The 16,960-nt window shown below is 44.7% G+C and overlaps 1 protein-coding gene across 1 annotated transcript in view; it reads left to right on the forward strand.

Annotated features, from left to right (window-relative positions):
* LOC119965281 (pumilio homolog 1-like) overlaps positions 1-16,960 on the forward strand; it is a 195,433-nt gene that overhangs the window by 162,843 nt on the left and 15,630 nt on the right. The window contains 7 exon segments of the mRNA XM_038795805.1: positions 2,818-3,111; positions 4,854-5,090; positions 5,861-6,128; positions 8,323-8,452; positions 9,613-9,747; positions 14,257-14,394; positions 16,607-16,732. Of these exon segments, the coding sequence (XP_038651733.1) occupies positions 2,818-3,111; positions 4,854-5,090; positions 5,861-6,128; positions 8,323-8,452; positions 9,613-9,747; positions 14,257-14,394; positions 16,607-16,732 (1,328 nt within the window).

Consider the following 16,960-nt stretch of genomic DNA (forward strand, 5'->3'; position numbering starts at 1 on the left):
TCTCCCATTAGAATTGCACTCTTTAGTTTGCATTTTCTGTTGTTTATCCCACCAGAATGTATTACTTCACATTTCTCTGCATTAAATTGCGTAGGCTACATATCTGCCGTTCCACCAGCCTCTGTCATCTTGAAATTTATCACTATCTTCCTCTTGGATCGCTATTTGTCTCATCCACAAATTTCAAAATTGTGTCCTGTACATTAATAGAGATCAAGAGAAACTGTGGTCTTAGCACTGATCCCAGGAGAACACCATTATGTACCTTTCTCCAATCCAAAAGATAATCATTCACCGCTATTGTTCCTGTCTCTTACCCAACTTCATATCCATTCTAATGCTTTACCTTTTTTGCTTTTGCGTTTCTGGCAAATTTTGTGCTCATGAAATTGCCCAGTGTTAGTTTGGAGACATTAAATTGACACTTTCATTGCACACTTATAGATTAAATCTCATTTGCCTGCGGTTCAATTATGTGTTCAGCCCTTCTTCCCACATCTCTGGCCCAAATGAGTAATACTACCCCTTGCTGTCAAATTCAGGAATGTTTTATTCTCTGAATGCAAATTGGTAGATACTGGGTCAACTCAACCCAAACTTTCAACTTCACCGTATTTCCCTGTCTTGGTCCTGCACATCTTAACACTTGTTTAAAAGCGTGAGGCTTCTTTTTAACGTGCCCCCATTGGGCATGTTTTTGGCAAGAAAGGAAATGTAAAATAGGATTCCCCACCACGTTTATAAGACATAGGAGCAGAATTAGGACACTTGGCCCATCGAGTCTGCTCCGCCATTCAATCATGGCTGATATTTTTCTCACGCCCATTCTCCTGCCTTCTCCCCATAGCCCTTGGTCCACTTATTAATCAAGAACCTATCTATCTCTGTCTTAAAGGCACTCAGTGATTTGGCCTCCACAGCCTTCTGCGGCAAAGAGTTCCAAAGATTCACCACCCTCTGGCTGAAGAAATTCCTCTTCATCTGTTTTAAAGAATCACCCCTTTAGTCTGAGATTTATCTGGTTTCAGTTTTTCATACAAGTGGGAACATCCTCTCCACGTCCGCTCTATCCAGGCCCCGCAGTATTCTGTAAATTTCAATAAGACCCCCTCATCCTTTGTGGTGAATGTATAATATGTATAATTCACACTATGCATCACTGTGTCTCTGTGGGCTCCATCTGTGAGTCGTTGCGTGGCTCTACCCACAGGGGGAGATGAGGAGCATGTACAGGGCTCCACCCTTGGCTCCGCCCATGGCTCCTCCCACTACCGGAAGTATAAAGTGCTGCGGTCTTGTGAGCCTGCCCTCAGTTCTTCTGGTCGCAGGCTGGCTCAGTTGTAAGTCAATTAAGGCCACAGTTTACTTCTTCTCGTGTCTTGAGTGAATTGATGGTCGCATCATCCTTCTAAACTCCCAACGAGTACAGACTGTTCAACTGTCCCTCATACGGCAAGCTCTTCATTCCAGGGGTCATTCTTGTGAACCTTCTCTGGACCCTTTGCAAGGCTAGCACATCCTTCCTTAGATACGGTGCACAACACTGCTCACAATACTCCAAATGTGGTCTGACCAGAGCCTTATACAGCCTCAGAAGTACATCCCTGGTCTTGTATTCTAGCCCTCTTGATGTGAATGCTAACATTGCATTTCCTTCCTGACTGCCGACTGAACCTGCACGTTAACCGTGACAGAATCTTGAACAAGGACTCCTTCTGCTTCTGACTTCCTGAGCATTTCTCCATTTAGAAAATAGTCTATGCCTACATTTCTCCTTCCAAAGTGCACAAGCTCACACTTTTCCACATTTTATTCCATCAGCCACTTCTTTGTCCACTCTCGTAGCCTGTCCAAGTCCTTCTGCAGCCCCCTGCTTCCTCAATACTATCTGTCCCTCGACAGATCTTTGTATCATCTGCAAACTTAGCAACGGTGCCTTCAGTTCCTTCTTCCAGATCATTAATGTGCATTGTGAAAATGGTTGTTTAAATGGACAACCAGGTCCATTGGATTCGTTACCAAGCCAGTTAACCCTGATATGCTGCCGATGCTTAAGACGGTTAGTGTGAGCAGTCACGTGGGTGGGCGATCTTTGGGGGCTGCTCTTTGCAGATCAGGGGGAGGCATCCCTCAAGATAGAATCTCAAACCAAACGGGCTAACCAATAGGAAGGAAATCTCCACCGCTGCATTCTCTGGCCTACATGTGGCTCCAGTCAACACTGATTTCTTAAGAAGTGATGTATTTGCTACAAGTAAGGTGACTTGGCCAGCTCATCCACAACCAAGAACATTTTTAGAAGTAACTCAACACAACTTGCAATGAAAGTTGTTCGGGTTTATTGATGTCAAAACCTACCATAAAACCTAACCAAGTGTTGTTTCAATCAATGGCCTCATTTCAATAATTTATTCCATATTGTGATGTAGATTGTGTTCTGATAATATCCCCCTATACTCTCAATCAAAAATAGAAGGATTCTTTAATATAATTTTATATACTTTCATGTATTCATTCTGTGTTTCTGCAACACTAAGTGCTACAGTACCTTGTGTGTTATTTTGCTCCAATTCCACCAGGACTTTGTGGGAATTGAGTTGGTCACGTGGATGTTATTGATGTGACATAATCTTTATAAATAGTTTTAAAGGGAGATTTTAACTTGATGTCAATTCTTCAGTGGAAGGAGGTCTGGTCTTGCCTTCCTCACAGTGATGTTCTTAAAGATGTTGACAATCTTTCAATTCCTTTTATTCAAAATTCATCTATACATGAAATAGCTGGCACATCAGTGGATTTTTCTTTCTGTTCCAACAGTTGCCGCAGCAGCAGCGTCAGCAAACGGTACAGCCAGTGGCCTCGCAGGGACAGCAAATGGCTCCTTTCGTCCAATGGGCAGCCAGCAGCCCCAGCAACAACAACAACAGCAGCCCACCAATAGTTTGGCCTCAAACTCATTCTATGGTAACAATTCCCTGTCGAGCACTTCACAAAGCAACTCACTGTTCTCTCAGGGGTCTGGCCAGCCTGGCAGCACTTCGCTGGGTTTTGGAAGCACTAGTTCACTTGGGGCTACACTTGGATCTGCACTTGGAGGATTTGGATCAGCAGGTACATTTCTAATTGTAGGATTGCAATGCTAGCTGCACATGTTTTTTTAAATAAATTTAGAGTACCCAATTAACTTTTTCCAATTAAGGGACAATTTTGTGTGGCCAATCCACCTACCCTGCACATCTTTGGGTTCTGGGGGCAAAACCCATGCAAACACGGGGAGAATGTGCAGAGAGTGACCCAGAGCCGGGATCGAACCTGGGACCTCAGCGCCGTGAGGCAGCAGGGCTAACACACTGCGCCACTGTGCTGCCCGTAGCTGCATATTGTTAACGATGAAGCATTGAATAAGCTGTGTTTAACTGAATCATCACGTTTTCTTATCGATCATGTGTACTCACATTTTAGTTAGCAAACACACCAAGACATTGTTTAAAGACTAATTGTGCTCTTCAAATATATTTCGAAGCCAGAAGTTTCATATATTTTCTGAAAGTATTGCACCAGACAATAATCTGAATTTTGATTTTGATGCATTCGCTTGAAATAAAGGATAATGACACATTTGCAAGTTGCAACGTGATACTTCAGTCCTGCCACAAGAGAGCATAATATCAATACACTTTCAGAAAAATAACAGTTAAGCTCCTGCTCTTAAGTATTACCCCAATGCATACCCCAATGTGATAACAAAAGCACACGTGCAGTCACCAGTATTTCTGCCCAGTGATTGCTCAAAACTGCCCTCTCTGGACACAAGACAAGTTTGGAAAGATAATGGGGGCGATTCTCCAAAATGGAGCCCAAGTGTTCGCGCCATCGTGAACACCATCGCGGTTTCACAACGGTGCAAAACGGGCTGGGGGACGATCGATTCTGGCCCCCAGCAAGGCTCTGGAGAGGTTCACGCCACTCCAGCCTCCCTTCTGCGCCGCGCCAACCTGCGCATGCGCGGAGGACTTCTTCAGCGCACCGGCCCCGACTCAACATGGGGTCGATGTTCAGGGGCCGGCCACGCAGGAAAGTGGGGGGGAGTCGGCCCGTCGATTGGTGGGCCCCGATCGCGGGCCAGACCCCATCGGAGCCACCACCACCACCACACACGCCACACCCCGACTGTTCGCGCAGAGTTGCCGACGGCAGCGACCGGGGGTAAACGGTGCCGGCGGGACTCTGTCGTATCCGCATGGCCCAGCCGGGCTGGAGAATCGGCGGCCCCGCCGATTCCAGCGGCCGGCGCCGCGCCAGAGCAAATGTCGCTGATTCCCCGCACCTCGGAGAATTGCGCGCCGGCGTCGTGGCGCAGTTGCGGTGATTCTCCGGTCCGGCGTGGGGTTCGGAGAATCCTTCCCCCCCCCCCCATATCTGTAACTACTGGGCGCTCTGCACCATTTTAAGTAGGTACAGCATGGAAATTTGGCGTACCATCTTTATGCGCCACTTAAATCCTTGTGACAACATTGTTCTTGAAGCAACATTAGAATAATTACAGAAAATGTGTCATATTTGTTTTGCAAAAATGTGTGCTGTTTGTTCCTTCAGAATGTATATGGTCCATAATTGGTAGGTAGTGAAGTGTCCTGCTCTGCAGTCTGTGATGTTGAACCAACATTTAATTTCCTCAAAGGAAAGAACCAGTTTATGTACCAAAGAAGTTGACGTGCATCAAAATATATTAAATCTTTTCATGAAAATGAGTTAATTTTTATTCCAAAGGCTTGGGGAGGTCTGCATATGTATATGCACATGTGATTATTGTCGGTGTTCAAAGTAAACTTTTAAAACATTTTATTTTTAAGTTGGAAGCTCTAACACAAGCAGCGGCTCACGAAGAGATTCTCTGACTAGTAGCTCTGATCTGTACAAGCGAACGACCAGCAGTCTTGCACCCATTGGCCATAACTTTTACAATGGACTGGGATTCTCGTCCTCCCCTGGCCCAGTAGGGATGCCTCTTCCAAACCAGGGTCCCAGCCACTCGCTAACACCGCCGCCGTCGTTATCATCACATGGATCATCATCGAGCCTTAACCTGGGTAAGAGGGGTGGGTAACTCCTATTATTTCTTGTTATGTTGGGCATCAAAACTGTCGTGAAACAAAACAAAATGTTTGAAATGTTACAAGACCATAAAATATATTTTATCAGGAGATTACTATGTGTTTTTAATTGTTGGACATAATTTGAATTCTTAGCAAAAAGCAGAAAGACCATTGAGGGAAAGGTTTTAAACAAATATCAAGTTGGAACTATTAATACATGGATAGTAGTTGGAAACTCATAACTGTTCTGATATGTTTGCAATTCACTGGTTGATGACACACTTGCCCTCACTGAGAGCTGTTACACACTGCTTGTTTATGAGATTAATTTCTGTACTCCTTATGAGCTGAGCCAAGAATGCATCTGATTATTTTAGCCTTGTGTATGTGTCAATCATAGCCGGTAATGTGCACAGTTTTGTTTTCAATATTGGTTGTGTCACAACCACAAATGAGATTTAAATGCCTGTTAGCATTAAATCCCCTTGATTGGGATAAAGTATATCTGCTGCTAATATTGCACACAAATTAAGTGTTTGCCATACTTATTCAACAGTGCACATCTGTAAATTAACTCACTGAAGTTAACTGCATCTTTAAACAGAAAGTCACCCGTTGAAAAATCAAGCTGTTTGGAGTAATATACAAGCTCTTTAAAAATACAATTTTCTCATTTTTTGAACCAGTTTAAAAAAAATGTATTTCTAATGTCCTTATTGAGTGGTTCAAGTAATTGAAATCTTTTGATGTATTTGTAATGACAGGCGGGCTGACAAATGGAAGTGGAAGATTTATCTCTGCTGCCCCAGGTGCTGAAGCCAAGTACCGCAGTGTCAACAGTGCCTCCAGTCTGTTCAGCTCCAGCAGTCAGTTGTTTCCACCATCACGTCTGCGGTATAGCATGTCAGATGTGATGCCATCCGGGCGCAGCAGATTACTAGAAGACTTCCGTAACAATCGGTATCCAAACCTTCAGCTGCGTGAAATAGCTGGCCACATCATGGAATTCTCTCAGGATCAACACGGTTCAAGGTGTGATAAAATCAGAAAAATATAGCCAAGCATTTAAGTAGGGGATAATCATTGATTCATCCAGTCTGTCGGTGCAGAAGTGATGCATTAGGATGAAATATTGACTTGCTGATGGTTAGTTAAGATATTGCATTGTTGAGCTTGGATACACAAATCAGGGGTCAGTTTTGATTCCTTGTTCCATGATATTAGCCCAAGCAACAATTTGGGGCACTGAAGTTAGTCTCAGGGTTAGGGTAGATCAAATCAGCTGAGGTTCCCATGCTTAATGATCACACAGGGTTTCTCTGTTTGGTGATAGTTTATAGATGAGAATATGATTGGAGTCTGATTTGGTATCATTCACTTCCCAAAATGTCCAATAAACTGCCCATGCTCACTGGGTCCAAGCACTAGGCTGCTTGCATGTTCGAGATACCTGAGGAGCGCTGGTCCTCTTACGCTTGTACCCCATCACAAACTCGGGGCTGGATTCTCCGCGCCGAAATCGCACTTGGCGCGGGGTGGAGCATCCGGTCCAAAGTCTTCCCGCGGGCCGGAGAATCGCCGCCAGTCACGTGCATGTGGTCGATGCGGCGTTGGTTGGGGACGTCTATATTGTTCTCCGGTGCCCTGCAAGCCCCCTTCAAAACGGAGAATCACTCTGGGCTTTCTCCAGGAAAGTCCAGAGTGATTCGCAACCGTTTTCTCGTGGGCATGCCCACTTTCAGAGAATTTTGCCCTAGCGTTTCAGGAGAAGTTAGGAGGAAATTAGCCAAAACAAATGTATGCATCCCTGACAAAATAATTTGGGGAGAGGCAAAACAAGAGTGAACAAACTTTGGATGTTTTGCTCTATTTGGAAAAATTATTCTGTCTTTATAATTATTGACCCTTGTGATGGGGCTTTTAAGTCATTTGTATTGAGTGCTCAGCCTGTGACTATGGATACCTTCTCAGAAGTGTTCTTTTAATGTCCCAGATTAACTTCTATAATATTTTTATTGTTTAACAGCTTAAGCTGTTAAATGAGATGTCCAGCAAACTATGGCAGTTTTAGACCATAAGATATAGGAGCAGAATTAGGCCTTTCGGCCCATTGGGTCTGGTCAGCCATTCGATCATAACTGATGTGTTTCTCATCTCCCACCTCCTGCCTTCTCCCCGTAAGCCCTGATCCCCTTATTAATCAAGAACCTATCTATCTCTGTCTTAAACACACTCTTGACTTTTGATCCTTAAAAAAAGGACAGTTCATCTTAACAAGATTTAGCGGCCAGTGATGTTCTGTGAATGTTGGAATAAAAACAAATATAATTTTGTAAGGAAGGTGCAGAATCTTTATCGTATTATGGGAAATAATCAAACCGGGCAATAAGTGCTTGACACTCCCCTAAAGCTTTTGTGCAAAATAAAATTTTGCCACGATATATTGAGTAATCTCCAGAAAAGTACATAGCCACGTAACAATGCTGTTGACCAGCATTTCCCAGTTCACTATAAGAAAAGATGGAGCCTGTATCTTGTACACCATAGTGGCTATTAAATTTGTAACTGATTCAGAGTGACGAGGTACATTCATATAGAGAAAGTCAGGAGGGGGTTAAAATCCGTGATATAAAAGCATATATTAACAGAATCTGGCACAGTGGCAGGGGATCTCCTCATCTGCAAAGCAAGTGTTTTCTTTGTGGCAGAATATTAAAATTGCCCATTTACAGTGAAATGTTCCTGCTTTCACTATAAAGTTTATGCAGTTACACACTTAAACTGCGTAATGTGGGTTGGTATCCACTTGATGCATGCATTTCTAGGGAGAGGATGGGTTCAGCTGGACCTACAGGTACTTTGATGTTCGCTACTGCTGTTCTGGGTAGGTATTTCCGAGATCTTTTTTTGTGAAGAGACTTCAGTTTCTGATTTGAACTACCAAATGCTGCAGAGCTAAGACTGAAAAATATGCTGTGTGAGGGGGTTACAGGAATGAGCAACATCTTTCTGCTGCTGGAGGAGGGGCACGTTGAAGGTACCTTGTACATAACCTGATTTTTGTGCTTCAAGTGACCGTGAGCTTCTGAGTTCCAGTACAACTGAGCCAACATTCAACTGGTCTATGCTACAGAGCCTTTCATGGCACGCCTTTAAAATAATGCATGAGCAAATACATTTTCATCACTGCCATTGTACATACCTTAAAAAAACTTGTTGCCTGCAGGTTTATTCAACTTAAATTGGAACGAGCTACCCCTGCTGAAAGACAGCTGGTTTTTAATGAAATCCTACAGGCAGCCTATCAACTGATGGTGGATGTTTTTGGAAACTATGTCATTCAGAAATTCTTTGAGGTAAGTAGAAAGTTTCCATGCACTCAAGTGATAACATTTTTGTCAAAACCAGGTAGATTGTGTGGGATAGAAGCCAGCAAGGGGTGAGATCATGGCTTGAGTTTGTTTGCTCTGCTGGTGCTAGTGAAAATGAGACCAGTTAGCACCTAAATAACAGAATTTATCCTAGAAATTTCTGGTTGGTACATTTGGTGACCCCTGTGACGCATCAAGTGAACATATTGGGAATCTCTGATCTTTATACAATATAGCATGCTTGCTTGTTTCCCCTTGCCCTCAACCCACACCCGCCCTCCTCCATTTTCTTGCTTATTTTTGCCCCTTTTGTTTTCTTGTAGGGTATTCTTGTACTACAACCCAACCTCGATCCTATCTATGTAAAGATATTCTCAGCAGAAAAACTACCTTGTGATCAAGAGGGTAGATTTTTTTTTTCCTGCCTCAATTTGGGTTTTGGGGAAAAGGCTGTGACATGTCTTCTACAAAAGACCCAATGGCTGAAACCAGCAAATTCATTGGGGCTGGTTTAGCACAGTGGGCTAAATAGCTGGCTTGTAATGCAGAACAAGGCAGCAACGTGGGTTCAATTCCTGTACCAGGGCGCCCTGAACTGGCGCTGGAATGTGGTGACTAGAGGCTTTTCACAGTAACTTCATTGAAGCCTACTTGTGACAATTAGTGATTATTGTTATTATTTCATTATTGACTAGAAAAAGAAACTGAAACTTAGCCAATCTTTACAGCTCAGCTACACAGAGCAATTCTCATAGGCGCATGGCAGATCTGTCCATTTAAAAATAACTCCTCAGTGATGATGTATCTGCTCATTGGTCTGAAAAAGAAGCTGATAAATAATCAAACCCTGAGTCTGATCTGGTTTCACTCCGTCTTCTGAGGAAGTTTTCAAAAATTGAGAGGGAACCTCTTCACCCTAAGAACAATAAGAAGGTGAAACTAGTTTGCCAAATGTTGCACTCTCAGAATGAATGGAAGGATAAACAAGATGGGGTTTCATGACATATGGTGGAAGGAGGCTTGTGTGATGCATAAGATTGACCTGTTTATGCTGTAAACTGTCGTTCTATGTAAAAGTGTTCGCGTGTCGATGGTCGCGTGACTAAATTTGAACTTGTAAAACTTACTTGCTTCTTATTCTCCAGTTTGGGAGCTTGGATCAGAAGCTGGCGTTAGCACAGCGTATCCGTGGGCATGTTCTATCTTTGGCACTGCAGATGTATGGCTGTCGTGTGATACAGAAGGCTCTGGAATCTATTCCCCCAGACCAGCAGATCATTGTAAGATTAAATTTATAACTTGAATGCTTGATCCAAATATTTATTTTGAGCATGTTACAGGAGATAACCCATTTGGCACATACAGGAAACAAATATATGGGGAAATTGCACATTTTTCTGACCCTTAATTTAGGTGAAAAGTGTGAGCAATTTCCTGGGGGACCAAAATGAAGTTTACTTAAACTGATTCAGACAGTAATTTATTTTGTGATTCAAACACCACTGATTAGTCAAGATTAATATGTTAATTTCATATCAAATATCAAAATATTTCCATTCGTGCATCTGTTGTAATTCAAGCAGGAAATCGGAGGCATCTGTTTTTCAGAAACTCTATGTCTCGAATCCCCACAATCCTACTCACCACTGCTCCTCTTTTCCTCACACCACTGCTCCTCTTTTCCTCACACCACCGCTCCTCTTTTCCTCACACCACCCCTAACCCTGGATCACTTCCAATCCGTTTCCTTTTATTTGTCTATGCTAAGTGTTGTGTTTTTTTGTAATTATAAACTGTTAGTGTAGAAGGAGGCCATTGAGTCCAAGTCAGAGCAATCCAGTTAATCCCACTCTTCACATGCTTAATTAGACACTACTCCAACTGGAGTGTTTCCCTTGTATAACATTCCATTAATTTGGCATCCAGTGTATATCCATCTATCTACATGCTCGATTGTCCGCACACAGCATTATTTAATCTCGTTGTCAAATTCCCTTGACTCAGAACACAGCAGCTCAACTTTCCTAAGTTTTGAGCAGCTGCTTCTCAGAAATTACTGCCTCACCAGCTATTATAGTTGTCTATCCCTTAAAGGGGTAGCACATGAATTATTGACTAACCAGCTATTGTATCCCTTAGCTGGTAAGCACACAAATCAGCAGTAAGCTTTTTAAAAAAAAAAAAAGTAGGAATCAGATCAGTATTATCTCTGCAGCAAGTAAACACATTTCTGAGCTGTTAATATTTGTAAGTAATCTTTTCAGCTCAATGTGATGATCTCATGCGTTCCCTAAGAGTGTGTTTAGAATTTTAACCTGCATTTTTTGTGATTCCTGGTTGTCCGCTTTATTTCCCAGGCTGGTTGCAAGAATTTGGTTTCTCCTGCGACAGAAACAACTTGCATTTATATAACATCTTTAACATGGTGCCGAGCCCCAAAGCACTTCACAGGAGAATTATAAATGTGGCATTAGGGCAGGTGACCAAAAGCATGGTCAAAGAAGTAGGTTTTAGGGGCGCGATTCTCCGCAAATGCGGCGAGTCGTAAAGGCTGCCGTGAAACTGGCCGTGTTTCACGGCAGCCTCCGCGCCCCCTCCCAGGACCTGATTCTCCCTTCTCCCCCCCCCCCCCCCCCCCCCCCCCCCCCCCCCCCCCCCCGGCGGGGCTAGCAGCGGGGCCCCGTGAAGCACGGCATTGCGGGCTTAGCGACCGTCGCTAAGTCCGCGCGTCTAGAGTCACGCCGGCTGACGCGCACGATGACGTCAGCCGCGCATGCGCGGATTGGACGGCTCCAACCCGCGCATGCGCGGATGATGTCATCGCGCAGACGCGTCAAACCCGCGCATGCGCGGGCCGTCATGCCCCTCTGCCGCCCCGCGGACTGATCCTGCGGGGCGGCGGAAGAACAAATAGTGTGTGGGTATCGGACCCGCTGCCCGCTGCCCGTGGTGCGGCCGTGCCAATCGGTGCCATGGTTGTCCGGGACGGCACTTTGCGGCCGTTATCACGAACGGTGAGAGCAGGTGTGATCGCGTTCGTGAAAACGGCTATAAAGGCCTGGGAACTCGGCCCATCGGCCTGGGGAGAATCGCTGTTCGCCGTAAAAAAAACGCGAGCAACGATTCGTGTGGGGGGGGGGGGAGAAATTGTCGGGAAGGCCCTCCCGCTATTCTCCGACCTTTCGTGGGCAGCGGAGAATCGCGCCCTTGGTGTCTGAGACGTGGAAAGGAGCACATTCCGGAACATATATGTCTTTCATAACCACCGGACGCCCAATGCAACAGCAACTACATGTATTGGATGTAATGTAGGAGACGCAAGCTCACAAAACAATATAAATATGACCCGATCATTTGTTTCTGTGCTGTTGATTGGCGATAAATATAGATCAGGACACCAGGGATCACTCCCCTGCTTTTTGACTTCGTGCTGTGAGGATTTTTACATCCACCTGAAGGGTCTCTGTTTAAAATCTCCTCCGACCTCTGACATGCAATGTGCCCTTAAGTGTCAGTCTACGTTTTCTTTTGTGCTCTGGTCCTGGAGAGGGGGGGTCTCCTTAAGTTTTTGACTCTCTGGGTGAAGAAACTTTCACCTCAAACTATGACCCCTAGTTCTGGACTCCACTATCAGGAACATTCTTTCTGAATGTACCCTATCTAATCCTGTTAGAATTTTCTCTGTGATCCTCCGCCCTTGACCGGCTGTGTTCCCAATGGCGTGGAACTTATCTGGTATTGCAGGTCGGGATGCTTGCGTGACGGCTGCGGACTCAATCAGGGACATAGGTGGGCCCTTATAGGCGGCCGGGGAATGATTGTGCGGGGTTTCAGGGTCGTGCGGCGGCTGGTTGGGGGGTCTCTTTTTTTTGGGTCCAGCTCAGCGGCCCGAGTCCGTCATGGAGCACGGCGTGGCAGCTGGAGGCCGCCGCTGGCCTCTGATCCGGAAGTGCGGGGGCCCATATCTGCAGCAAAAGCTGCGAGATTTACTCCGGGTCCCTGCTAGCCCCCTGCAGGGCTATGAATTTGTGTCATTTTTTCTCCAGGATTTATAGGAGTAAATCTCCACGGTTTTAACACCGGCATGGGGACATAGTCCCAATAATGGAGAATCCAACCTATTGCGTTTAGTTCCCTCGTCCAAAACATTAATATATAATGTGAACAGTTAGGATCCCTGTGGTCGTCTCCCCCCCCCCCCCCCCCCCCCCCCGTCGCTGCCTGCCACTCTGAAAAAGACCCATTTATTACAACTCTTTGTTTTCTGTCTGCTAGCCAGCTTTCTACCCATCTCAATACACTACCCGCAAACCCATGCATTTAACGTTACATAATAAGCTTCTGTGTGAGACAGACAGGTGGCACAGTGGTTAACACTGCTGCTGCACAGCGCCAGTGACCCATATTCGATTGTTACTGTGTAGAGTTTGCACATTCTCCCTGTATCGCGTGCGTTTCTTCCTGGTGCTCTGGTTTCCTTCCACAATCCAAAGATGTGTAAATTAGGTAGATTGGCCATGCTAAATTGCACCTTAGTGTTGCGGGGGGCAGTGGGTCTAGATAAGGTGTTCTTTCAGAGGGTTGGTGCAGACTCGATGGGCCCAATGACCTCTTTCTGCACCTCCCTGTATCGCGTGCGTTCCCTCCTGGTGCTCTGGTTTCCTTCCATAATCCAAAAATGTGTAAATTAGGTAGATTGGACATGCTAAATTGCACCTTAGTGTTGCGGGGGGCAGTGGGTCTAGATAAGGTGTTCTTTCAGAGGGTTGGTGCAGACACGCGACTTGATGAGCCAAATGACCTCCTTCTGCACCTGTCGGGATTGTCTGATCTTGTTGAAAAGCTTCTGAAAGTCTAAATAAACCACATCCACCGGTTCTCCCTGGTCAACTCTACTAGTTACATCTTCAAAGAATTCTAGTACATTTGTCAAGCATGATTTCCATTTCGTAAATTCATGAGTTTCTGAATTATACCACTGCTTTCCAAATGCTGTACTGTGAGATCCTTGATAATGGACTCTAGCAACATCCCTATTACTGATGTTAGGCTCACTGGTCCATAGTTCCCTGTTTTCTCTCTACCTTCCTTTTAGGATAGCGGGATTATATTAGCTACCCTTCAATCTGTACGAACCATTCCAGAGTCTAAATAATTTTGGAAAATAACCACCAATGGAGCTACTATTTCTAGGGCACTTCCTTAAGTACCCTGGGATGAAGATTATCAGGCCCTGGAGATTTACCCACCTTCAATTCCATTAATTTCCCCAAAACCATTTCTCTACTAATACGAATTTCCTTCAACTCCTCACTAAAACTTGTGTTACTCAGAACTTCTGGTATTCATGTGAAGACAGAAGCGAAATACGAACTTGGTTCATCAGCCATTTCTTTGTTCCCCGTTATGAATTCCCCCATTTCTGACTGTATGGACCCTACATTTGTTTTTGTCAATCTTTTTCTCTTGACAATACCAAGTCCAAGATGACCTGTTCCCTTGTTGGTTCCTCAAATTATTGGTCCAGAAAACCATGTGATGTACATTCCAGAAATTCCTCCTCTATTGTACTGTGACTAATCGGAGTCACCCAATCTATGTACAGATTGAAGTCACCCATAATCTCATATTCCTTTATAACATGTGTCTCTGATTTCCTGTCTGATGCTATTCCCAACATTACCACTGCAGTTTGGTGGTCTGTACGCAAATGTATTTTGTCCATTGGTATTTCTGAAAGCCTAGCCTTTATTCAATGTTATTTTCTGTATCTCTCCTATTGTGTACAGAATGAAATGGTGAAGGAACTTGATGGGCATGTCCTGAAATGTGTCAAAGATCAGAATGGGAACCATGTGGTACAGAAGTGTATTGAATGTGTGCAACCACAATCTCTGCAATTCATTATTGATGCTTTCCAAGGACAGGTATGACCTGATGAGAGACAGATTGATTGATTTTTGTATTTTATCTGATTTCATCCCTCCCGTGCGCTGATCCTTGTTGGGCTATGGTGCTGCTGGCATATCAACCAAGTGGCAGTTCTTTGTGTGTGAACATAGCATAGCATCATTATGCTGTGGGAACTTTTGGGTAATGAAGCTAATTGAAGAACCTTTACTCTCAAAGGCCACTCAGCACACATAAGGAATCAAATCATCCAGGCTGGTTCAGTTACAGACTGGTTTCACCGAGCATAACATCAGTAGAGCTCAGCTTCCATTTTCTAACCAGAGGTGGCGTGCATGGAAAGGTTGCAAATTACATGTTACCATTTGGAATGGAACGCAAAAAGCAAATAATTGGGTACACATTCAATGATGCACACTCAGAGTAGCTATATTTTTTGACAGCCATTCATAAGCACTAAGGCACTGATTTAATAATCTGTTCAGAAAGCAAAAGTAATGTTGATCTATAATGAAATTGTGCATTGTCACCACACTCTGCGAATGAGGTTTTTATTCTGAATCTGCATCTTCATGCATCTCGGTGTACAGTGAGTATTATATATAGCTTTTTGGAAGAATGATAGTGTTGGTTATTAGGAAATCATAATAGGGGTGTTGTTAAAATATTCAACACCGTAACTTTGCATGTTAAATTACAAATGATAAAAGTACAAGAAATTATAGAATTACGTATTAGTAAAATAGATGAGTGAACTATTAACAGAATAGACACAATGTGTTTGCTTTGAATATGGTCTTTTAAGAAATGTGCGCCTTCGAGCTTTGGAGATGATTCAGGGGAGAACCTCAAATTGATCCCCAGTGCCAGAGGCGATAATCATCAGCAAAGCCTGGAGGAATTGGGGAATTTTATTTTTGGAAAGAGGTAACTGAGATATGGGGCTGGATTCTCCGGTTTGCGGCTATGTCCGGAGGAAGCGTCTGGTCTTGCAGCTAAAGCGTCGGCAGCGGCGCCGCACAGATGCTCAGCCCAGTAGGGGACTAGCAGCCGCGCCACGTAAAGCCCCCGGCATTACCTGCAGCCACGGACGTAGAATGGCCAGGTCCATGCATGCGCCCTGCGGTGGCTGCATGTACAACATGGCGCCAGCCGCACACGGACCTGGCCTGCCAGATAGTGCCCCCGTAACTCTCCTCATCACTCGCCCCAGCAGAAGACCCTCTGCCAGCAGAACGGATCTCCCCGCCCAGACTGTGGCAGCGCTGGACACATAGAACATAACAGCGCAGTACAGGCCCTTCAGCCCTCGATGTTGCACCGACATGGAAAAAATCTAAAGGCCATCTAACCTACACTATGCCCTTATCATCCATATGCTTATCCAATAAATTTTTAAATGCCCTCAATGTTGGCGTGTTCACTACTGTTGCAGGTAGGGCATTCCACGGCCTCACCACTCTTTGCGTAAAAAACCCACCTCTGACCTCTGTCCTATATCTATTACCCCTCAATTTAAGGCTATGTCCCCTCGTGCTAGCCACCTCCATCCGCGGGAGAAGGCTCTCGCTGTCCACCCTATCTAACCCTCTGATCATTTTGTATGCCTCTATTAAGTCACCTCTTAACCTTCTTCTCTCTAACGAAAACAACCTCAAGTCCATCAGCCTTTCCTCATAAGATTTTCCCTCCATACCAGGCAACATCCTGGTAAATCTCCTCTGCACCCGTTCCAAAGCTTCCACGTCCTTCCTATAATGAGGCGACCAGAACTGTACGCAATACTCCAAATGCGGCCGTACTAGAGTTTTGTACAACTGCAACAGTCCATAGCCGCTGCGCCAGGCCTGAAAGTTGAGATGACGTGCGGCCGAAGTTATTAAATCAGTGCCTTATTCCTGAGACCTACCCAGTGTCGTGCGGCCTTCTCCTCGAGTATGCCATTTTTGAGGGGCGGAGCATCCGAAAAACGGCTCCACCCTCGATTTTGGTGTTAAACGGATTCTCCGGCCGATCACCAAACGTGACTTTGGCATCAGCAATCTGAGAATCTCACCTAATATATCTGCTAGATAAGAAACAATAAATGGTGTGAAATAGTGGAGCCAGTTTAAATGTGCACCCTAGGTAAATTGGTGTTTGTGTTTTTCACAGAAAATAATCAGCACATAGAGTGGACTTGGGTGGACAATTAAATTAATTGTTGAACTGTTTCATTTCATTCAATAGGTGTTTGCCCTGTCAACTCATCCATATGGCTGCCGTGTTATCCAACGGATCTTAGAGCATTGTATGCCTGAGCAGACCCTGCCTATTCTGGAGGAACTTCACCAACACACAGAGCAGTTAGTTCAGGTATGTGCCTTCACTCAACTATGATTAAAGCAGCTGGCTATGTATGAAGTGTCCCAGACAGGCAGTGAGATCTGATCCCAGCAGCCATGCTGGCCACTGGCTCCAAATCCTGATTTGTGCTAATACAGTCATACACATCAGACTAAATGCTGTCCAGCAGTATGAAAATGGGCAGTGATATTGTATAAGGGCTAAGTATTGGCAAGGATACTTGGAAAACTTACCTGC

Source organism: Scyliorhinus canicula, chromosome 1, assembly GCF_902713615.1.
Source record: "Scyliorhinus canicula chromosome 1, sScyCan1.1, whole genome shotgun sequence".
Taxonomy (NCBI): domain Eukaryota; kingdom Metazoa; phylum Chordata; class Chondrichthyes; order Carcharhiniformes; family Scyliorhinidae; genus Scyliorhinus; species Scyliorhinus canicula.